The 23,008-nt window shown below is 59.8% G+C and overlaps 3 protein-coding genes across 3 annotated transcripts; 2 read left to right on the top strand and 1 right to left on the bottom strand.

Annotated features, from left to right (window-relative positions):
* Positions 1-129: 129 nt before the first annotated feature.
* TNMD (tenomodulin) lies at positions 130-8,533 on the top strand. The gene is made up of 7 exons (XM_066182486.1): positions 130-177; positions 304-438; positions 3,592-3,732; positions 4,528-4,629; positions 6,419-6,572; positions 7,779-7,945; positions 8,196-8,533. The coding sequence occupies exons 1-7, from the start codon at positions 130-132 to the stop codon at positions 8,403-8,405; spliced, it is 957 nt and encodes a 318-aa protein (XP_066038583.1). The 3' UTR covers positions 8,406-8,533.
* Positions 8,534-10,899: 2,366 nt separating this feature from the next.
* Positions 10,900-16,022, bottom strand: TSPAN6 (tetraspanin 6). The gene is made up of 8 exons (XM_066182230.1): positions 15,910-16,022; positions 15,627-15,815; positions 15,360-15,434; positions 14,699-14,797; positions 14,338-14,493; positions 13,575-13,658; positions 11,802-11,901; positions 10,900-11,602 (listed from the first exon to the last, which is right to left on the bottom strand). Exons 1-7 carry the CDS (start codon positions 15,994-15,996, stop codon positions 11,833-11,835), a joined length of 759 nt encoding a protein of 252 aa, XP_066038327.1. The 5' UTR covers positions 15,997-16,022; the 3' UTR covers positions 10,900-11,602; positions 11,802-11,832.
* Positions 16,023-17,831: 1,809 nt separating this feature from the next.
* Positions 17,832-22,795, top strand: SRPX2 (sushi repeat containing protein X-linked 2). Its single transcript, XM_066182231.1, has 10 exons — positions 17,832-18,389; positions 20,073-20,156; positions 20,243-20,434; positions 20,550-20,726; positions 21,038-21,164; positions 21,251-21,372; positions 21,479-21,658; positions 21,783-21,916; positions 21,991-22,112; positions 22,424-22,795. The coding sequence occupies exons 1-10, from the start codon at positions 18,320-18,322 to the stop codon at positions 22,602-22,604; spliced, it is 1,389 nt and encodes a 462-aa protein (XP_066038328.1). The 5' UTR covers positions 17,832-18,319; the 3' UTR covers positions 22,605-22,795.
* The last annotated feature ends 213 nt before the right edge of the window (positions 22,796-23,008 follow it).

The following is a 23,008-nucleotide window of genomic DNA, read 5'->3' as shown; positions in this document are numbered from 1 at the left end:
CAGCCCTGCAGGAAAGCTGGCTGCCCCTCCGTGGGGGTGGCCGTGGCCCAGCCTTCCCACCGCGTGTGCAGCCAGAGCCTCTCTAACTCCACCTCGGAGCGGGCTGGCTCCCCGCACACGGCGGAGACCATGGGAGGGACGGCTCGGCACAGCCCGCAGGACTGCCGCTTTCTGGACGTAAGTTCACGCCTTGCCTTGCCACCCTGCGTCCCCGCAGTGCCAGGAGTGTCTGACACCCGCGTGTCCTCCTCCCTCCCGGAGCCCCCAGCCCGCCCTGGATGTCACTGGTTTGTCCTTCAATAGGCAGAGGCAGCCAAGCCGAGGAAGAGGAGCTGCCCCGGGTACCAGCTCTGTGGACTGCTCTTCAGCGTGCTGCTCCTTTCTCTTATCCTGGTATTTTTTGGCGTCAAATACCTCTGGAGCCCGGCACCCAGAAAAGTAAGTAAAAAAAAAAACTTTTTGATCCGGCATTTCAGGGCTTTTCTTCCCCAGACAGACCTGTCCCCCTCCCCTCGACTCGCTGAAACTTTCAACAACTCTCCAAAAGCCAGGCAGCTTCACAAAATGCATTTTCTCAGACCACAGGTATTCATGGGACTTTTAAAAATCTTTGTATTATTCATAACCAGCTTTTACTTTATGCAGGCTGGGGTTTTTTTTTCCCCTGTCACCGCATTCTTTCCCCAGTTGACAATTACAGGGGATGGGAGCTACGCCACGAAGAGTTAAAGTTACTCTTATTTCACCAGCAGCAAATTTTATGACAAGTAAGAAAATATTTTCCATTTCATTTCAATTATCTTGCCAGAAACCGGTGGAAAAGTCATTATGCCACCGCATAAAGAGGAGAGAAAGCCAGGACGCAGTGGTGATTGATTGTCATGGATTATATTTCTTACTTTAATGTGTCTGCAATGTGAGGGACGGTGAGACGGATTAGCTTCTGGAGGAGCTCCTGCTAACTGGATTGGGCTCGTTTGTTCCCAGCTGCAGAGGGACACTGCTGTAAGTGCTGAGCGTGTCGGGGTGGCAGCGCACTGTGCATCCCTGCCCGCTGCCACCCAGCATCCTGCTGCCAAAACCCTCCCTCATCCCACACCCCAAGTAAATCCTTGAACCTTGAAACCAGCAGCCTGCCCCGTGTCCCCCCTCATCCTCCTTTCCTTTGCATTTCCATTCTCATCCCAGAGGCCCTGCTTTGCACCCCGTCACCAGTGAGTTTTGCTGGCTCTTAAGAACATCTCCAAAATTCCTGTGCACAGCCTCTTTCCCACGCTGGCATCTCCAGTCTCCTCCCTGCCCCATCCTGGAGCTGCTCCAGCCTGGCCAGGCTGCCCTCCTGCCGGGCAGAGGAAGCACCCTGCTCACTGGAAAACTTTATCTTCTTATCAGCAAATAGAAATAAATAGCCCCCGAAATAAAAGAAAAAACAATAAAAGCCATATGTTCCCCCAGAATCCTGCCAAGACGATTATAAAGCGTCTACTGTTCCTAGAAAAACAGGGGTCGTGCCAACCACCAGGGGAAGAGGCTGTTAACCCCTGGAGGGGAGGTTTTCTCCAAGAGGCACAGAGACAAAGCCACAGCCTCAGAAAGGACATCCAGAACTCGGGCCCTGGGTGTCCTCACTGGTGGCACTGGTGGAGGATGGAGCCCATCCAGCACTCCCCAACACCTGATGGGCAGGCAAGTAGGGTGTGAGGTCACGAGAAAGGAGAGCTGTTCCTGCAGTGGAGCTGCACACAGACATTCCCAGAGCCCAGCACAGCCTTGTCCCTGTGGCTGTGGGGCTTCTCCAGCTGGTGCAGGGTCCTCAGGACAAAGCAGGTTGTGGGGGGCTGGAAGTCTGTAAATGCTCAAAAATATCAGCCAAGGGGAATTAAACTCTTTAAAGAAAATGAATCCCTTCAAGCTTCCTTCATGTAACTGCAGAGTGGGAAAAAAAAAAATTCTTGAAAGAAGAGTTGTTCCTCTGAGGGGTGGCCTTGGACACGGCTCTGCCCTCTGCACAGCAGCCTCCACAGCTGATGATTCAGCTAACGAGGGGTTCATCACAGCCTTGCGGAGGGACATATTTCAACCATTCACCAGCAAGTGTCATTTTTAGCCCTATAAAACATCTCACAGCTCTCTGAGCAGCACAGAGCTGGCAAAGCCCAAGTGGGTTAGCTGGCTGCTGTGCTGGCCAAAGTAATTCTTTGTAAATGGAGAGGCACTTGAAGGTAAGGTGCCACCCGGGATCCTGGCCTCCTTGAAATGATTTATGGCACTGTGTGTGTTTTGTCAGTCAAACCCAATGGGCTTCCACCCATTCCAGGCTTCAGACTGTTTTGCCATATCATAAAATCCATTGAGAGCTATATATCTTTACAAAGTCTTCCTGCAGACCAACAGGAGATGTCCGCGGCTGCCAAGGCGCACATCACTCCTCTAACCTTTGAGCAGGGGGGGAATGTGCCCATCAGTTCCCGTCTGCACAGCCAGTTCTGCACCCAGGTGTCGCCAAACAGGGGACACCAATGCTGGGAACACTGCTAAGAGGCTTTGAGCCGCCCTAGGGGAGGATGTGCAGGAGCCGGGGGACCGTGAGAGGGGGTTTGGGCTGGTACTAAAGGCAGAGCTCCAGCCCCACACCAGTGGGGAACCTGCTTGGAACCTGCCCTGGCTCCATGGCCAGCAGGGCTCTCCCATCCCCGTGCCTCCATCTCTGCTCCCTGCCCCGCGGACTTGAGGGGATTTGCACAAGCCCTTTCCTTCCACGCGGCGCCGTTTGACTGGGGAAACGAGGCTCCCTGGGGACCGCCGCGCCAGCAGGATGGTTTTTTGTGCTTCAAACAGCATCTGCCACTACTCATGCCGTAAGGGTCAGGCATCCGCAGGGACCCGGGGCTGCCGGGCTGGCGGGGCGCGGCGAGCACCTGGAGCGGGAGCGGGCTGCTCCTCCCGGCTCCCGTGGGGATGGATGAGTGCCGCCGGGGAGCCGGCTGCTACGCCCCGGAGCTCTGCAAGAGCCCTCGAGGAGGTCTTTGATCCGCAGGCAATCCTTGATCTCCTCCAGGCAGAGAGAGGCTCTTACCTCTGCCTTTCAGGGAAAACAGAAGGCGCAGGGATGGAGGGAGTAAGCTGGGGAGGACGCGGTGGAGCGGGTGAGCCGGGGACGCAGTGGTGGAGCAAGAAAGCCAGGGAGGCAGTGTGGAACAAGCGAGCCAGGGAGAAGGGAGAATGAAGCTCCTGTGGATTCGGGAATCCAGCCCAGCCCGGGATGGAACCAGGCTCGTGGCACTGAAAGCACCAGCAAAGGCCGAGCTGTGGCGAAGCTCCCGGTGCAGGTGTGGGAGGAACGTCTTCTCCCAGGCTCGACGCACGCTGCCCCTCGTCCTGGCTGCAGCCTGCCCTTTCACCCAGCCCAGGCTCCTTCCCGGGAGCTGCCTCTCCTCGTGCTGTCCTGGTGACTGCCCTGGCTCAGAGCTGGGCTGTGAGGAAGCAGCCAGTCCCACGGCAGGGTCCCCAGCGCCAGCCTGTGCTCCCACTGGACAGCCGGAGAAACCAGAGGGGTGCTGAGCTGACCCCCGTGTGGCTTTGGCCTCCCAGGTCTACGACATGGAACACACCTTCTTCAGCAACGGCGAGAAGAAGAAGATTGTGATGGAGATTGACCCACTGGCCAGGACTGAGACCTTCAGCAGCGGGAATGGCAGTGAGGAGATCCTGGAGATCCATGACTTCAAAAACGTGAGTGTGGCAGCTTGTCCCTGAGACCCTGCAGTCCTGCAGCAGGACTGATGGGGTCCTGTAGGACACTGGGCAGTGGCTGGAGCGAGTCCCAGGAGTATTTACTCCTGCATCAGGGAGGGCAAGACCCAGACACGCCGGGGATGCTGTCAAAGGAAAGGAGATGGGTCATCTTCCTAAGCTTCCACCTGTATTTAATAGTGGCGTGGTTCAGTTCCAATGAAATGCATCTTAGAAGAGAGACCTGGTTATTGGATTTACCCTTGCAAAGGAAGGCAATGATCATCACTCTACCTGAGCCCGGCACATTTGTCTGTCTGGAGAGCATTAAAACCTCATGACACCGTAGAAGGCTCTCCATGAAACCTAATTAAAATTTGTAGGGAAATACCCTGTACAGTGACATATGGCAAAATTTTGAGCTAATAGCCTAGCAGGAACTGGAGGCTGAATGTTCATATAACCATAACGGTCAGATGCTCTTCTGCATATTTTTATTTATGATAATGAGAGCTCATGATAGTTATAAGGAGAAGAGGAGCAGAGTAAAATTTTATGATTACCTGCCTAAAAATATTTGTAAAAAGCCCAGTTCTCCCAAACCATAAAATGCAATATCCCTTATGAGAACCTGTTAGTACATCTTAGCACCGCTGCTGAACAGAACTGGCACAGAAATAGCAACAGGAAAAATATGACTAAACCCTCCTCCTCCAGCTGTACCCTGCCTCCAGTGGGTTATTCATCCTACTCTTCGCCCTGACTGCTTTTTGGGTGCTTGCTTTGTTCCTGTAGGGGATAACAGGCATCTTCTTTGTGGGACTTCAAAAATGTTTCATCAAAACTCAGACTAAAGTCCTACCTGAGACGACAGAGGCCAAGATCCCTGAGCTTGAGGTAGGTAAATTAACAGGGAGCTGTTTTATTCTGCCCTCTGCCCTGTGAAATCCACTCCTCCCCCTGGCATAGGGGCTGCCATTCCTGCCGCCCTCCCATCTGCTCCAGCCTTCCCAGAGATGCTGCAATGAAGAAATAATGAGTTGTGATCACTTCATAAAATGATCTTATTTCAGAGGATTGCTTATAAAAACAAGTGAAAAGAGTCGGGATTAGACAGCGACAGACAAAAGCCTCTCAGCACAATAACAGAGATCAAGAACAATAATCCTGTTGTAGTCAAAAGGTCGTAAGGCAGCTCAGGATTAGCAGGCACCAAAAAGTCAATCAAATTGTTTTCTCCAAGATTTGAGCCTCATGTTTTCAAACAGAATGATGCAGAAATAAGAGATTTAAAAGAGCAGCCACATTTAAGAAATGCAAATTGAGAAAACTCTTGACGTGCAGACCTGAGAGGTGGGAAGCACCAGGCTGGGGACACTTCCTTGTCCTGCAAGGACCTCGGTCCCACTGATGTGCCTGATTGCTTCCTGCACCCTTTTCACTGCCCACTGCCTCCTGCTGCAAGGAGCCTCAGGCCTTGCATGCTGCTTGGAAAAAAAGTGTGGACTCCATAATTTAACCCCTCTCTGATGGTGTGACCTGGAGTGACAGCTCAGTCCCTTGACAGCAGCTGTCCTTTGTCCCTGTCCCCATCCCCGGGGCCCTGGTGGTGGCACAGCCTTCCTGCGCCCCCCATTTGCAAGAGGACGGGTGTTAGCAGATTGAATCCCCCCTGGGGAAGCTGCTGCAGATAAAACGCCAGCAGGACACGTGTTTGAAATGAAGCGTGGGCAGAAACATTTCCCTGAATCATGACCCAAATTCCCAGACACCGATTCTTTGATTATGCCCTAAGAAGCTAATAGATCTTTTCAGCTACCGTCGTAAAAGGGATATAACTTCCCAGGCTTTAGCAGAACATTGCCCCGGGTAGAGAGCTGAAATGTAAAACCCGGTGAGATAAATGTAGATTTAAGCTCCAGTCATGTCTTCTAGGAGCCTGCACGCTGCCAGGTCCTGCAGGCAGCACCTCCCCGACCCCGCGGCTTCCACCAGAGACTCCAAAAATGACCCAGACTGGGTCAGATTGTGTTGGCTCCTTCCTACCACTTCCCAAAGCCGTGAGCAAAATCTCTATAAAAGAGATATACAGCCCTAGGTGCCTTCTAGAGAGAAAAAAAATGCTTTTTGCCAGCTTGCTCTATGGGCTACCACAACCAACACAGACAACGTTGCCTTGGCAGAGAGCTCAGCGCAGACCCATCCAATAATCTTTATATATCTCCCTCCCTAAGTGCCTGCCAAAACACACCATGGACTAATGCAACGGCAGAGACATGTGGCATAAATTACAGAATACAGCCGTGCGAGGAATTTCTGTGAGGAGTAAATTAAAGTGTTCGATCAAAAAATCAGTAGCAGAAGGAGAGAGGAATTAAGTCTTTGGAACAAAGTAGAGCAGAGGTGTTTTAATCTTGTGTTTTAAATGACTAGAGGGGCTCCAGAAGGCTCTTCCAGACAGTGGGTACTGTGCAGGGAAAGGGTCTTGGATGATGAACTGAGAGAGGAGAGCAGGGTGGTGAGGGCTGTTGGGGCATTGCATGTGCATCACCGTGAGCCAAGGCAGGTGAAGTCCAGCTGCTCTCTGGGAGGGGAGAGGAGCCTCTAAGCCAAGGGGAGGAGAAGCAGCCAGTGGTGGGAACGGGGTGTCACACCAGGCCAGCGTAATGTCTTGCTCTTCTTCCAGGGGCAAGAAATCACCACCACCTACTTTGAGCAGTCTGTGGTCTGGGTGCCCGGGGAAAAGCCCATTCAGAACAAGGAATTCCTGAAGAGCTCCAAAATTTTTGACATCTGCAAAAATGTGACCATCTTCTGGATCCACCCCACGCCAATAGCAGGTACCAGGAGCCATCTCCTCCCCAGGGGGCTCATGAGCCCTCTCACTGGGAGCAGCCCTGTGGCCCCCCTGCCATGTCCCCCCCTGTGACATGAAGGGAACCCACTTTCACAGCCTCGTTACACATCTCAGATGTGAACACAGTGTTGCCCACGACCACAGGAGATCACGGCCAATGTAATAGCAGGGGCTGAAGTTTCTTTCTTCAAAGCACTTGTTTCTGCCGGCTCCCCGCCGCCCTGCGCTTTGCAGAGTGGCCACCCTCCTCATAACAAGGGGGGGAAAAAAAGTATAATCCCTTGTACCTGCAAAGAAAGCAGCGCTGCTGGAAACTGGGACGCCTAAATTCTCGTCGCCACATGAACATCAGAGTGTGAGCAGACATCTGCATCTAAATCACACGGCGGGGTTGCCACCTCCAGCTGCTCGCTACACAGCCCTCGCAGAGGTTGTGGCCTCTGAGATCTGCTGGTGTAATTACCTGCTCTCTCTAACCCACTTCCAGCCGAATGAGCCAGTTCAAAAATACCTGCTGAGAAAACTCCCTGTGTTCTGCAGCCACAGAGGCACACGGCATCACTCACAGGTACTGGCTGGCTCACCTGTGGTCCGTAGGTCAGGTGGGCTCCAGAGCTCCCTGATGCAGAGAGAGGCTGGTGCCCTTGACTGCTGTCCCCTTTCTGCCTCCCTGTCCCTGCTGCCAGACCCCATCTGCAGCAGTGTCCTGGGTCGGTGAGTCCAGCTGGGTCACCGAGGTGCATCCAGAGTCTTTGCCAGGACAGCAGTGTCCCAAGGCTTTCTGGCATCTTCCCTCGCAAAGGAAATTATTGCTGCAGTGGTTCTTTCCTAAGCTGAGAGCTGTAGCTGGGCGTGATCTGCCCCAAATCACGTTGCTTTGATGGGGCTCCACAAATCCAGCCCCCAGCAGCAGAGCCCGACGTGAAGATGCGCTCCCACACACCCACAGCCCCATGCAGGAGCTACCAAGCACACCCACCCATGGGCATGGGGATAGAATGACCCATTATCTCTTACATTATCTCTTATGCCCCAGGCTGGGTGAGAGCAGGAGGCAATGGAGCACTGCTTTGCCAGTGGGCTTTCCGTGTCCCTTGGCACTAAATTCTAGTAGAGACCTTAATTCTTGCTGCTGCGTTTGCCCCCCCGTTCCGTGGTGACTGACAGCAACATTTGACTCTTCCTGTAGCTCCTGAGCTGGCCAGCCTTGAAGGGGCAGAAGAAGAAGACCCCGAGGTGCTGATAGACAACCAGAGCTGGCTGGATGGAGGGAGTGAGCTGGGGAAGGACAGGCAGGCGGGGCCCAAGCGTCGGGCACGGCAGCTCACCGAGGAGGACCTGCCCGTCAACGACTACGTGAGTGAGGGAATCGCACCTGGGGTGCCCTGGCCACAGTCCCGGGCTGCCTTGGCCACGGTCGCAGGGTGTCCCGGCTCTGCTCCTTGAGATGCCCTGTGCATGCCCTTGGGGTGTCTCCACGCTCCCAGGGAGCTCTGCTCCCCTCCTGGGGTGCCCAGACTGCCCTCCCAGGCCGTCCTGTCCGTGCCCCTGGGGTGCCTCAGGCACGCCAGCCCCTCCCTGCACTGACTCCGTCTCTTCCCGGCAGTCGGAGAACGGGCTGGAGTTCCACCCTCTGTGGGACGAGCGAGGCTACTGCTGCGCCCAGTGCCGCCGTGCCAACCGCTACTGCCGGCGCGTCTGCGAGCCGCTGCTGGGCTACTACCCCTACCCCTACTGCTACCAGGGCGGCAGGGTCATCTGCCGCATCATCATGCCCTGCAACTGGTGGATCGCGCGGATGCTGGGCAGGGTGTAGCGCCAGCCCTGCCGCCCCCCCAGGTGCGCGTTGGCACGGCCGGCAGCGGGGCCAGGTGTCCGGGCGGCCCGCACAGGTACCTGCCGGCCGGGGCTCCTCCGGAGCGGCGTCGCCGGGCCGAGCAGAGAGAGGCAAACAATAAACGTCTTGTATGAGCGATTGCAATGAGGATGGAAAGTCGTTTAGTCCCAGCCTGATGCTTAATGGGTCTGCGAAGTGATCTAATTGCGTGGCTGCCTCGTCAGGAGCATCCATAACTCAGGTGCGGGCACTGCCAGAGCTCGCCGCGCCGGGAACGTGCAGAGGTCCCTAATTTGCTCCCTGGTGGTGCTGGTGGCTGTTCAGCACGTCCTGAGCCTCTCCTCCAGCCCTGACGTGTTCAGTAGTTGTTAGTGACAGCTCAGGGGTGCCAACAGTCCCCTCTGGAGCCGTGGGCAGCACAGGGAGAAGCTGGCACAAGGAGCTCCCTGAGGAATCTCGCAGGCAAAATCAGAGGGAGTCCACTCCTGTGGAGGGACCCCGAGTTCCACCAGCTGTCCCCAGCCCTGCCGCCAGCAAATGGGTGAAACCTGAGCCGCAGGAGGGAAGAAGTAAGTCGTCCACACTGCAGCTACCCTGAGAGGACACAGCAAATTTCTTCTGCCCATGAGCTTGGGGCTCATGCCAAACCAGGTGCCAGATTTCATCCCAGGGAGTGAGCTGCTGCCGAGGAGCTGTGACATCCTGCAGGTGTCACCAGGCAAAACCCTCTCAGTGTCACCAAGGGAACACACTGCCATGGCTGGGAACAGAGACAGGTGCCATGCTTGGCATTCCCAGGGCTGCCAGACCCCTTCCACATCCCTGCAGCTCTCATGGGGGTGTGAGCACATTCTAAGGGCAGTTCCCCTCCTCCCTCTTCATGGCTGCACTGACAAAGTGGTTACAACACTGGGAACACAGTGCTGCAGAGCTCCCCACACGGCGTCCCAAGGGACACCAACCAGCCTTGGGGACACCAAGCATTTCTGACAAGTCCCTTGAGACATTTAGACCACCGAGAGGGGACGTGCAAACACAGCAGGGGGATGTGTGAAACTCACCCAGCCACAGCTGCTGCAAGAAACCAGAGCCCTGGGGCCAGCCAGCAATGCTTCTGTCCTTGCTCAGGGTGTCCAGACAGGTGACCAAGATGCACCCAGCGCCTTTGCCAGGACACTGGTGTCCCAAGTCTGCCTGGCATCTCCCCCAGCACATACCTGTACTTCCATAACACCTCTCCAAATTAAAGTGAGTTGCCTGCACAAGTGCTATTTAAACAGGTAAGATCCACACCCTCTGATGGCTGCAGCGCTTTTGCTGCCTGTGGGGATAACCAGGCTGCACAATCCCCCACGTTCCCCAGGTTGGCACAAGCCATGCTGGTTTTGCCACAGCTGCTTGGAAACCCCCAGACTCCCTGTGCCACCCTCTGCCAGAACCATCCCCACCCAGCATCACCTCCACCAGATGCCCCAGGTGGAATCTGCCTGCAGAGGCAGGAGCACAGACCAGGGCAGGGTTCTTCCCTCTGTGCAGGCTTTAAGATGACAATGGGTTTATCCAAATCCATTCCTGGTTCTCACGTGTCCCTGCCCTGTCTCCATCCATCCATCCGTTGCCTTTAGCCAATCTCCAGCCTGGCTTCCGTGCTCTGGCGCATTCTGCCCTGCCATCCCAAGCCAGGAGGCTTCCAGCCAGCCAGCAGCTGACAACAGCCTGATTTACTCACCTGGGTTCAATGCAACACGAGGATTTGGGGCGTTTCCCTCCAGGTTCCTCCGTCAGCCAGCAGCAAGGCTGGCTCATACCAGGTCATTGTTGGGCTGGGGCAGCTCACACAGCACCCAGGCAGCTTTTGCCAGAGGGTGACATTGACAAAGGGCCACCACTGCTACCCCCTGGCTTCCCTGCTCTGTTTACACCTGCCTGCTCCCTAGGAACAGTACAGGCAGCCAGCCAGACACAGCTCATTTGAGTTCGGTGCTTGAGACCCAAAAATCCCCCAAGCTTGGCAGAGGGGTGCTTCACTGCTTCACTGCAGCAGCACCAGGCTCACAAGGGCAGAGGCTTGCCGACAAAACAGCCCAAAAATGAGCAGTAACAAATGAATTTAAAGGCTTAAATTTCTTGCCCTGGGGAGCAGCTGGGGCACTGCCCTGGCCTTTGCTCCAAGCCAGTGGCCAGCAGGCCAGGGATGCACACGTTCACACTGGGCTGAATTTACCCACCCGGCTGCTGGGCTGGGGTGCTCCAGGCCCTGTGCTCCAGCACTGTTACACAACCGCTGTTATGAAGAAAATTCAATTACAGAAGTTATTTGCAAGCAGAAGTGCACCAGTGCACGTTGGAGGAATGCAAACTGCAATGGCCAGAGGCCCCTGGCTGGCCCGGAGTGAGCAGATCAGCTCCGGGGGGGATTTGCTGCTCTTCAAGCAGAGGAATTTCCAGGACATGAAAAGAAAAGTCGAGGAGGTTTCATAGAGTAAAATATCTTAATATTTATTGTCTCTCGGGACAAAAAGAATTCTACTCAATACATAAAATGAGTTGAAGCAGCATATAATACTGACAATCAAGTCACAGCTGAATCGGTGCAAGGACACCTACCAAGGTAAAGGCACCAAGAGCTATATCACCAAAACCTCACTACAGCATACAAAGAACCACTACAACCTGTACTTAAAGAAGTACAACTATAAAAAAGTATATAAAACCCAGGGGGAGAGATGTGACAGTTTGGCAACAACCTTGCTGAGCCAAGGCTCCAGGCAGGCAGGACTGTGTTTGAACAGCCCTGTCTCGAGAAGAACTGGGTGTGGAGAGTGAGGGGATGACAAGGGGGCTGCCAGAGGGAAGGGGAAGCATCTCTTTCCCAGTGGAGGCACTGAAGATGAGCGCTGGGGCACCTAGGAGGCCACCACCAGCACAGTATGGCAAGAGCTGGGGGCTGCAGCGCCTGGAGGAGCGCCTTGGCTGCAGCCACCAGAGCCACACCAATCACCCCAGGCAGTGGCACAGCAGAGTCGTGCCAGGACAATCCCCTGAGTGCACCAGGACAGCTGCTGCACTCCTTCCTATGAGCTAGTTGAGAAGAAGATCAGTCGGTCGAAAGCAAGATTTCACAGCGCGGCATCCAGAGGAAAACTGGAGGTGGGGGCATCCTCCCCAGCCGTTCCCTGCAAGGCACACAGCAGAGTGTGAGAGGACAGGATGGATTTATGCACAGGGTAAAACGACACAGGGTAAAACGACACAGCAGACACGGTCTTGCAGGTGCCCTCTAATCCCAAACCCCCCACATGTGGTGCCCCCACCCCATGGGTGACCAGCAGCAGCCAGGGGGGCAGAGGCAGCCCACCGAGCTTACAGACATACCCAGCCACAGGCACAGAGTGCTGGGGGCCAGCTACACCATCTCATACTGATTGTTTGTGATGTACCGGGACAGGCAGCAGGAGAGAATGATCCCAATCAACTGAAAAAGAGAAAAAAACAAACCCCCCGCACACGTCAGAGGTAGCCAAAACCAGGGAAGAGGTGTTTTCAGGAGAAAACCTGACTAACTGACACAAGGCTTTAAGAAATCCAAGGATGGACAGCGGGGTTTACAAACCACAACAAGGTCTGCTGCACCCTGCTTCAGAATCACCAAAAGTGGCTGAAGCACAGGATCCTGGCAGGCACAGACTGAACAAGCTCCTCACACAAGATGCTCCAGGTCCCATCCCGTTACACGTTGCTTCATGAAGCATCTAGTGTTTTATGGTAATTGCAGAGATTACACAGATATCAGGAGTGTCACAGCCAATTACACAGACACTGGAGAGTGGCAGCACCTCTGCCTGCTTCAAGGACAGTGGGGAAGCAAGGCTGCTGTTTCACATCAGGGACGTGATGTTATCACGCCACAGCCTCGCAGCTTACGTGCAGACTTCAGGGCCAGATCCTGCACGACTCTGACCTCCACCAGCAAAGTTAGAGGCACACTGGCACAACGGGTCCCTGACAGTTGCATGACCCAGCCAACCTTGCTGAAGAGGCAATAAAAGCCAAGAACTGGTTACAATACCCAAGCCCGCCATCAGCTGAGATAACGTTGCAGCTGGGAGCCTGTGTGCAGCTCACCATCGGTGCATCAGCCACATCTCAGTGAGCCCAGAGCCAGCCCAGCCCAGCTGGGGAGGAGTGGGGCGAGCAGCGGGCACGGCCGAGCAGCTCTGGCTCTCTGGCTCACCCAAAGCACTCAGCAGCACGAGCTGCAGCCAGGGGCTGCCAGCTCCCACCTCTGCCCCAGTTCAGTCCACCCATTACAGAAAACACACGGGGACAAGCCCATCACAGCTGAGTATCTTGGCAGGACGCTGCTCCCCACCCCGCAGTCCCAGCCTTGACGCTCGCCTCACGGCCGCCGGCGGCTGCGCCAAGGGGAGGCAGGATTTGAGCCCCTCCAAAGCCGGGCTGGCTGCTCAGCACCAAGAGCCCCGCTGAAGGAGGGGCAGCTGCACATCCTGCAGAGCGTCGGAAAGCCCTCGGCACCTCGGGAAACCCCAGCGTGGCGTCAGCCGGGGGCAGGGGCCTCCCGTTTCCTGCCGGGATAAAGCCGCCGGAGCCGGGGCTGGCCAGCACTCCTGCTCCTGCAGGAAGTGCCCTGCACCATAAAGTGAAGGAGAAGGAGGGAGAGGACACCACGGCAGGGTAGGGCGGCCTGTGGGGTGGGTGGTGAGCCACCAGCACGAGTGGTGCCACGCAGGCACTCACAGCGATCCCACCACACAGCAGCGATGCCAAACGCCTCCCTGGAAACAGTGCCGGGTGGGTAGGAAAAGGAAGGGAGCAAAGTTGATCCCTGCCAATGGCAGGCACAGAGTTTGTCCACCTCCGTTTGTTTTCTCTTGAAGCCTGTTGTTTCGGAGAGGAGCTCTTTCCAAATAAGCCTGGCCTCAAGGAAACGGAGCTGGGGCTTCAGCCCTGGGTGTAAGCACAGCAGTCAGATTAAATCCAAGGGGAATCCACAGAGTAGCTGCTCCTCCCTGACTGAAACCAACTGTGCCTTTTTGTACACACCAGATTTTGCACTGAAGTCAAATACCTCTGGAGACATGCTAGCTTCCCTCTGTACTCCTCCTGAGCCAGACAAGGGAGATTTACCTGGAAACAAGCGATGCCAAAGGAGATTCCAGCCACGACGCTCATTTTGGACTCCATGGTTGATGTTACCAGGAAAAAACAACCCTGCAGAGGAGGCAAAGTTAAGCAGGTGGATCCAATGCTTTCCACCCCCAGGAGCACGAACCAGCTCCTCCCCAAAGCACCGGCAGCTCCAGGGGAAGATGCTCCAGTGCTGGCAGCAGGGGGGTTCTGGCTGCCCCCCTCCTGCCAGGCCTCAGCAAAGCCATTTCCCTTTCAGGGCTGCCCCAGCCAGTCTCCCAGCCCAGATGCCTTATCAAGGGGAGCACTGCCCTCGGGCTGCTCCCAACCTGAGCAAGGTGACTCATCAGAGGAACGTTCCTTGCATCACTCCACCATCCCTGTGGATGAGGTCACACACCCTCACCACGGGGTCAGGACTTTGCACTGAAAGGGAGATGTCAGCACTGCTGAAACAAACTTTACTGGGAAACTACTTCCTTGCTCACCTGCCCCTCAGAACACACATCCCCAAAGGCCAGGGCTTGCGTCTGGCTGCTCCCTGATCTCAAGGGAAGGAGTGGGGGAACCTCAGACAGAAGAGAGAATTCCATACCCTTGCCCTACCTCCACTCCAGGGAAGTCCCTGGGCCACTGAACACCTGCATCAATAGGGCAGTTCTCCTTTCAGGCCTACGGGCACAGACCAGCCCTCCTCCACACACCCATCGCTGCCCTTCCCACCTCCAGGACTGGCAGGCAGATTTTTCAGAGCTTAACTTACGTCCACAAACACTTTCAGCTTGGCCTTGTTTGGGTCTTTCAGATCATCCTCGGAGCAATCGTTCTGGTTCTTGCAGCAGCTGCGGGGGATGCCCTTCTGGCTGAAGTATTCGGTCCTCTCCCAGTCGGAATAGTTCTGCACCCCACAGCAGTGCAGCTGGAGTGGGAAACACGTTTGGGGAGCCTGGTCACACCAGGGAACTGACCCCTAGTCCCACCCTCGCCCCCCTCACCCAGCATCTGCCAAACTCCAAAGCCTGTGAGAGGGGTGCTGATGCCACAGGGGTGCCAGGGGACACCCTGGGCCCAGGGGAGCATTCCCACCTGTTGGCAGCCAGGCTCTCCCAGCCCGGGGCTCTCACCGTTCTCTGGATGGTGTCAACGGCCTCGCTGTGCCGATCCGAGGTCACGTTGTAGTCCTTCAAGGCCAGGTCCAGGTTACTCTCAAAGTTTGTCTTTATCTGTAAGACAGAGGTCTCAGTGGCAGTGCCGTCCCCGCCTGCCCTGCAGGACCCCATCCCCGCGTTAGTCACTGCTCAGTGATGGCAGGAATGACTCCGGCCATGGCCAGCAGACATTTCCCAGCCACCAGGCAATTAGAGGCTGTATTAAAGGGCAGGCTGGATGCACTGTGGCAGCAGGGATGCTGCCTGTAATAACAAGGACATGCGCCCTGCCAGCTCCCTCCCAAGCAGGCACAGGAACCCTCCGAGGAGCTTTAATTACTGGAATTATTGCAGAAGACAGACCAAAGCCAGAAATTACAGTCCAGGGCTACTCTGTCTGTTCTGATGGGAGGACAACACGCCGTGCTGGACTGACCCTGCACCCAGACCCGTCCTCCTGGGTCCTTACAGGGACCCAGCTGCTCTTCGTGCTGGTTTAACCCCGTTTTTGCTAAACTAAGCAAAAGCTAAAGCAGCACCTCCGTCCCTCCAGTGCCATCTGCAACTGCACTGGGGTAAAAGCAGCATCAAACTCACTCTGCAGCACTGGGAGACGGCAGTGGCCACCCAGACTCACCTCGTGCCTGAAGACGAACCCCACGATGGCGGCCACCAGGACGATGAGGAAGATGAGGGACAGGAGCATGGCATACTGCGGGCAGAAAGGATGGGGTGGGAGGGCGTAGATGGGATGGGGCAGGACAGGATGGGATGGGACAGGAGGAGAGGATGGGGTAGGACGGGATGGGACAGGGATGGGATCAGGAACAGGATGGGATCAGGACGGGTCGGGATGGGTCAGGAGAGGACGGGGCTCCATCCCGCCCCGTCCCAGGCCACCCACCAGCTTGAGCATCCAGGTGCTGCCGCGGCAGGTGGCGAAGCAGCCGAAGGTGCCCAGGAGGACAACGACGGTGCCCGCGCCCACCAGGACGAACGGGACATTGGTGGCTTTCTCGTCCAACAGGGAGAAGTAGACGGCCAGGCTCACCCTACCCCAGATGCCCACGGCCAGCAGCACAATGCCCGACACCTGGTGGGGAGAGGGGAAAGCCGCAGCGGCTCGCGACTATCGCGACAGGGCGGCGCAGCCGCGACTTGTCGCGGGGGAAAGGGCGGGCGCTCACCCAGAAGACGAAGGTGTAGGTGAGCAGGACGCTCTTGAGGCAGGTGATCACCGGCTTCGTCTGCAGCCGCCGCGAAGGGGACGCCATGGCCGACACGGGGCGACTGCGGGGCCGCGACGGGACCGGGGCGGGGCCGGGCGGGGCGGGGGCTCGGGGGCACGCCCCGGACACGCCCCCAGCGGGGCCGGTCCCGCCCCCCGCCGGAGATCGCCGAGCGCTCACGGAAATGGCCGAGCGCGCCGGCAGGCGCGGTGCTCTTCCCCTCTCCTCCCGCAGGGGGCGCCCGGGACACCCCTGTCCTGGGCCACCCCCTGTCCGGGGCCACCCCCCGTCCTGTGACACCCCCCGTCCTGTGACACCCCCCGTCCGGGGCCACCCCCCGTCCTGTGACACCCCCCGTCCTGTGACACCCCCCGTCCGGGGCCACCCCCCGTCCTGTGACACCCCCCGTCCTGTGACACCCCCTGTCCGGGGCCACCCCCTGTCCTGTGACACCCCCCGTCCTGTGACACCCCCCGTCCTGTGACACCCCCCGTCCGGGGCCACCCCCCGTCCTGTGACACCCCCCGTCCGGGGCCACCCCCCGTCCTGTGACACCCCCCGTCCTGTGACACCCCCCGTCCTGTGACACCCCCCGTCCGGGGCCACCCCCCGTCCGGGGCCACCCCCCGTCCTGTGACACCCCCCGTCCTGTGACACCCCCTGTCCGGGGCCACCCCCTGTCCGGGGCCACCCCCCGTCCTGTGACACCCCCCGTCCTGTGACACCCCCTGTCCGGGGCCACCCTCCGTCCTGTGACACCCCCCGCCCTGTGACACCCCCCGTCCTGTGACACCCCCCGACCACTATCACTCCATGTCCTATAGAACCCCTTGTCTGGGGCCACCCCCTCTCCTGTGACACTCCCTGTCCCATGTTACCCCCTGTTCTGTGACACCCCTTGTCCGCTGTCACCCCGTGTCCGGGGTCACTCCCTTGTTCAGTGTCGTCTCCTGCCTGTCCCCTGTCACCACCGATCGGGTGTCATCTGCTGCCTAGCCCGTGCCATCCCGTACCCATCCCTACTTCCCACTGTGCGATGCCACTCCCTGCTTAGCTCCTGTCACCCTCTCTCCAGTGCCACCCACTGCCTCCCCTGTGCCACCGCCTGCCGGTGTCACCCCCTCCTTGCCCAATGCCGCCTCCTACCTGCATGGTGCCACTCACTGCCACCTCCCACCTGCCCCATGCCACCCTGTGCCACCGCTTGGCCGTTCCATGCCATCGTTCCCTGCCTCCCCGCCGCCACCCCACCCCTGTCCCGTGCCGCCTCCTGCGCGGTGCCAGCCGGTCCCTGCTCTCCTGCTCCAGTGCCCCAGCCCCTGTCCAGGTGTCCAGCAGGACAGCCACCCCACGCTGGGGCACATGGCACCACCACCACGCCAAGCAGCGCCGGCCTTCCTGCCCTCCGAGGGGTGAGCCCTCCCGGAGATGTCCCCGGGCTGTGGGGAGCTGCTGGGGGCTGTGGGCTCCCCACAATCGGCATCACCAGCCCCGCTCGGGGCCTCCCGGCTGCCCTCTCCTGCCCAGGACAGCGTGTTATTAATTAGCGCACTCACCAGCCTGGCCGCCGCATAATTAGCCCATTGAGACAGCAGCACGTCCTCCCCTCCACGCACCCCACCGAGGGCTCCTACCTGTCCGTGCCGGGCTCACCCCTCGCCTCTCCTGGCCCACGCGGCCCCGCGCTCCAGAGCCCAAATCCCGGGCGGCTCCAGCCCCTGTCCTGCCTCCCGCCTGCCCCGGCACGGCGGGCTGTGGGGCGGCGGGTCCTAACAAAGGCACTCTGCCTGGCGGGGGCCGGGCTGCGGCCGGGAACAGACCCCAGCTGGAAGCGCTTGCCTCGGAGCCTTCCGTCTGCAGCGGGGTCTCTCCCTCCCTCCTGGCAAGAAGTGGGAAAGGGGACCCGGCTCCTGCGGTTTGGTGCTCGTCCCTGCAGGCCCCCCGTTCCCGCAGCCCGTCAGGGCTGGCACAGGCTCGGTTTGGCTCTCTCCTGTGTCTAAACAGGCTCCTGGCTCTTCTGCTTGCAGAAGAAAACCTCTTACAACCTTTTAAAGCCCCGGAGAAGCAGGAGGCGCGTTGGAAGACGGGCTATCCTGGGACTTATTATTTTTTACAATCTCATCATTTTGGGCCTGACTCACGGCTTTTGAATGTTTGGGATGGGCAGCCAAGGGGGAAAGTAAGTTTGTTCAGCACAAGCAGAGCGGCCAGGCAGGAGGGACAGAGACATCCGTGCAGCGACAAGGCGACAGAGGGGGCCATCACCCCGCCTCCAGCTCCTCTCCATCCATCCTCACCAGGGCTCACGGCTGCTCCCGGACCCAGCACGGCAGGTGGGCTGCCCACCGCAGTCCCTCGGCTCCCCAGGATGGCGCAGGAGGCAGCCCCCGTCCTGCTGGTTGTCCTTGCCAGGCTGGTGTCATCCACGTGGCACGAAGGTGAGTGCGGGCACAGCCCGGGGATGGCAGCCCGAGCAGCTCTGCTGCTGTAGAGGGCTCGTGTTGGGAAGGGATGGAGGGTGCCTGGGTACAGCGATGCCGGGTGATTTCAGTGCCTGAGGTGTGGGGTGCCTGTGGGGGTGAGCTGTGGGTACAGGGGGGAATGGAGGGGGTGCTGGCGGGCATCCAGGGAGGAGCAGAAAACCAGCCTCTCCTCCTCACACCCCTGCCTGCGGGAGCGTCGTTTCCCGCTGGCTCCCTGCTCCCACGGGGCCATCGGCCCGCAGATGTTCGCTGGACGGAGCGCACAGTCCCAACCGCCCCATGCAGTCACGGGCCTCGTTTGGGGTGGTTCCCCCTACCCTGCTTCCCCCCCTCCCCTGGCCATGCTGCCAGCACGCCTGGGGATGCTCCTGGCCCGCGCAGCCGGGGCTGAGCTGGCCCCAGGTGAGAAGGAAAAGGCCGCACGTGCAGTAGAAGGAAACATCAGCACTAAATGACACATCTGCCTGCGGGGACACGGTGCACTCCGTCCCCAGGGCCCCTGCAGCGGGAGCCTTGGCAGCCCTCCCCCCCCTCGGGACGCAGCTTTGTTCGCCAGGTCACGGACACATCCCCGCAGCCGCCCCCATGGGTCCCGTCCCTGCCCCTCTGCTCCCCGAGGATCCCTGGCAGCGTGAGAAGGCCAGCAGGACAAACGCATTTGTGAAAACGAGCGGGCGACTTGTGGGAGGCGGCGGGGAGCCACAGTACAGTTCATTTTGGAAAGATTCGTAATGGAGTTTCCTCCCCGTGACGGCGGGGCTTCTGCGGGGATCGGCCCCGGCGGATATCCCCTTCCCAAAACGCCGAGCAGAGACGAGGGGAGATGGGGTGCAGCCACGGCGGGGCTGCCGCCCCTCCCGGGGTCCCCCCCAGGCCGAGCATCCCCGCCGTGCCCGGGGGGAGCGCGGTGGGGTGGGCTGGCCGAGAGGAGGGGGCAGCGCCGGCGGGGGCCAGCGGAAACGCGGCGGAAACGTGAGCTCAGTGCTGGGGAATGCCGCGGCCGGCCGAGGCGCCGAGGGGCCACGGGGAAGGACGTCAGCCCTCTCCCCCTGCGCGGCTCCCTCCGCACCGGCCCGTACCTTGCCCGCGAAGGGATGGCGCGGGGCTGTGCTCGCCCCATCCGCGGGGCCCCGCTGCGCAGCACGGCTGGCGAGGGGCCAGCACCTCCGGCCAAGCCCCTTCAGCAGCTTCACCCTTCTCTGGGGCACGGGAAAGGGGCTGCACTCCCCCCAGCCCCCGGCCGGACAGCGTGCTCGTCATCCCTTGCCTTGGTGAGGGGATGGGCAGGAAAGGGCAGCTTTCTTCCTTCCCTTGGGATGCCCCGTGGCAGTGGCGGTGCCACGGGAGCGGGTGGAAGGACTTCCCGGCAGCACGAAGCTGGGGGTCGGTGCCAGCCCACTCTGTGCCAGCGCCCGTTTCCTGCCACAGCCCCGGCTGCTGCCGCCGCTGTTTAGTCTGCGGCCGGTGCCGGCCCACACCATGTCACCGGGGACCGGGCTCGCGGTCTGCCCTGTTTAACCCTTGACAGCAGCCCCGAGCACAGGGGCTGCCCAGGGCTGGGTTGCTTGTTGCCAGTTGCGGGACATTTCGCAGCCCCGAGCGACCCTGCAGCCTGCTCGTCTCCTCCTTCCTCCCCAGGCTCTGGCCACTACCTGGAGAGTCACACCAACGAGGTGTATGCAGAAGAACCGCCCCCCGAGCCCGCCCTGGATTACCGTCGAGGTAACAGCACCCCACCCACCCTTTGGGTCCTCACGGGGAAACCGAGGCGTGGCAGACGGCTCCGTCACCTCCCCGCTCTCCCGCAGTGCCCCAGTGGTGCGCCACGCTCAACATCCACCGCGGAGAAGCCACTTGCTACTCACCGCGGGGCAGCTCCTACCGCAGCAGCCTGGGGACACGCTGCGAGCTGAGCTGCACCCGCGGCTACCGCCTGGTGGGTCCCGGCGCCGTGCAGTGCCTGCCCAACCGCCACTGGTCCGGGATGGCCTACTGCCGGCGTGAGTGTCGCTGCCCCTGCCCCGCCAGCATCCCCTCAGCGGCCGGTCCCGGGTGCTCTGCCCGCTCGCACGGCTGGCAGCCGCTTCCCTGCCCTGTCTGCTCTCTCCATGGCAGAAATCCGGTGCCACGTGCTGCCGGCGGTGCTGCGGGGCTCCTACGTGTGCTCGGCAGGCGTGCAGATGGATTCCCGCTGTGACTACACCTGCCTGCCCGGCTACCAGCTGGAGGGCGACCGCAGCCGCGTCTGCATGGAGGACGGGCGCTGGAGCGGGAGTGAGCCAATCTGTGTAGGTAAATTCTCACCGCACGCTACTGGGGCACGCAGGGGCTCATCGCCCGTGCCTGGAGTGTCTGCAGGTGTCACCTCACATCCAACATCTCCTGCACCTCCCTCCTTTGGGAGCCCTGTCCCTGCTGCTCCTCGCAGTGCCGTCAGCTCTGAAGCACAGGCACCAGCCCAGGACTGGGACGCTCAGTGCTTTACAGCAGGTCTGGGTGGCTCTGAGGTCCCTGGGGTGGCTCGACACCAGGGCTGGTGCCTCGCTCTCATGGCTCAGCCAAGGCATCGATGTTCCATGAATCCCTCTCCTCCCTCTGGGCAGATCTGGAGCCTCCCAAGATCCGCTGTCCAGAGTCCCGGGAGCGCCTAGCAGAGCCCGGCAAGCTGACTGCCACCGTCTACTGGGACCCTCCCCGTGTGAGGGACTCTGCCGACGGTGTCATCAAGAGGTGAGGGCAGAGGTGCTGCAGGCACCGCCAGCGAGGCTGGAGGCCTGCCCGGGGTGCTGATGGAAAAAACCCGTCTGTTGGGTCAGGGTGACGCTGCGGGGCCCGGAGCCCGGCTCCGAGTTCCCTGAAGGAGAGCATGTGATCCGCTACACCGCCCACGACCAGGCTTACAACAGAGCCAGCTGCAAGTTCAGCATCCGCGTCCAAGGTGAGAGGGCTCCCCTGGGGCTGCTCCCCCCAGCTCCAGCCTCCACACCCACTGCTGCGGCTGTGCTCCCTCACGCCCAGCCCTCACCCAGCCTCCCTCTGTGCAGTGAGGCGCTGCCCTGTCCTGAAGCCTCCTCAGAACGGGTACATCTCCTGCACCTCCGACGGCAACAACTACGGGGCCACCTGCGAGTACCTGTGCGACGGGGGCTACGAGCGCCAGGGCACCTCCCTGCGGGTCTGCCAGTCCACCCAGCAGTGGACGGGCTCCCAGCCCCTGTGTGCACGTAAGTGGCGTGGGCAGGGCAGGGCTGGGAGCCTGTGGTGATGCCCAGAGCTTTGGGGCACGCTGGGTCAAAGGGGCGATGGGGGCGCGATGGCACCTCCCCGCACACTTTTGTCTTGCCCCAGCCATGCAGATCAACACAGACGTGAACTCGGCCGCCAGCCTGCTGGATCAGTTCCATGAGAAACGCCGCCTCCTGGTCATCTCGGCCCCCGACCCCTCCAACCGCTACTACAAGATGCAGATCTCCATGCTGCAGGTGAGGAGAACTTCCTGCTGCCACCCTCCCCACCTGCACATCCAGCCCCCCCTCACTGTCCCCGTCCTGCACAGCAAGCTGCCTGCGGGCTGGACCTGCGCCACGTCACCACCGTGGAGCTGGTGGGGCAGCCCCCACACGAGGTGGGACGCATCCGGGAGCACCGGCTGTCCCTTGGCATCATCGAGGAGCTCAGGTAGGGGAGCTGGGGCTGTCCTGCAGAGCCAGGTGGCCATTCAGCGGGACAGGGAATGGGAATGCCTCTAGGAAGGGCAAAGCATGAGGCTGCAGCTGGGTTCATGAAGAGCCCCTTTCTGCTGCACCAGAGGGGCAATGGGGGGACCCCCTGCAAGTCTGAATGCGCTGCCACCAGAGCTCCCCAGAGCTCCCAGCCCCGAGGAAGAGGTGGGAGCCCCCACTCCAGGAGGACCTGAGCATGGTTGCAAGAGGTGGGCAGGCTCAGCCCTCAGCGCAAGCCCTGAGCATCGACCCCCCTCGCCCCTGCAGGCGCTTCCTGCACCTGACGCGCTCCCACTTCAACGCGGTGCTGCTGGACAAGGCGGGCGCGGACCGCGAGCGCTACATCTCCCCGGTCAGCCCCGACGAGCTCTTTGTCTTCATCGACACCTACCTGCTGAGCGAGCGAGAGGCGGCCAGGCGGGCACAGGGCGGGGACCCCTGCGAGTGACCCCCGCCGCCGCCGCCGCCCCCAGGGGATGGACACCTTCCTTTCTGCTTTTCTAGTCGCCCACTGTAGAGGAGGAGCAGGGAGCTCTGGGGAAGGGGATCCTCTCTGGCTGCTCTGGCGCGCAGAGGTGAGCAAGGACTGCGCGCCAGCAGAGTCCCACTGCCCAGCAGCCAGGAGCTGTTTCCAGCTGGGGGATGGTTCAGCCCAACCAGGACCCTGGCCGGAGAGCCTGGAGCGCCCCTGCTCAAATCCCAGGGTTGGGGGGGAGACGGGGAGCCAGAGGAGAGCGGCAGAGCAGGGAGGGCAGGCTGGCCAGCAGTGCCACAGCCTCTAACGCAGCAGCTTCAGCCTCCCCACGGCTCACCCCGTGCACAGCCTGGACCCGATGCCTCCCATTTTGAAAG

The sequence above is a fragment of the Chamaea fasciata genome, unplaced genomic scaffold, assembly GCF_029207755.1.
Source record: "Chamaea fasciata isolate MVZ Bird 193981 ecotype frontalis unplaced genomic scaffold, bChaFas1.0.hap1 SCAF_4, whole genome shotgun sequence".
Taxonomy (NCBI): Eukaryota; Metazoa; Chordata; class Aves; order Passeriformes; family Sylviidae; genus Chamaea; species Chamaea fasciata.
This window is presented reverse-complemented; position numbering and strand designations above follow the sequence as displayed.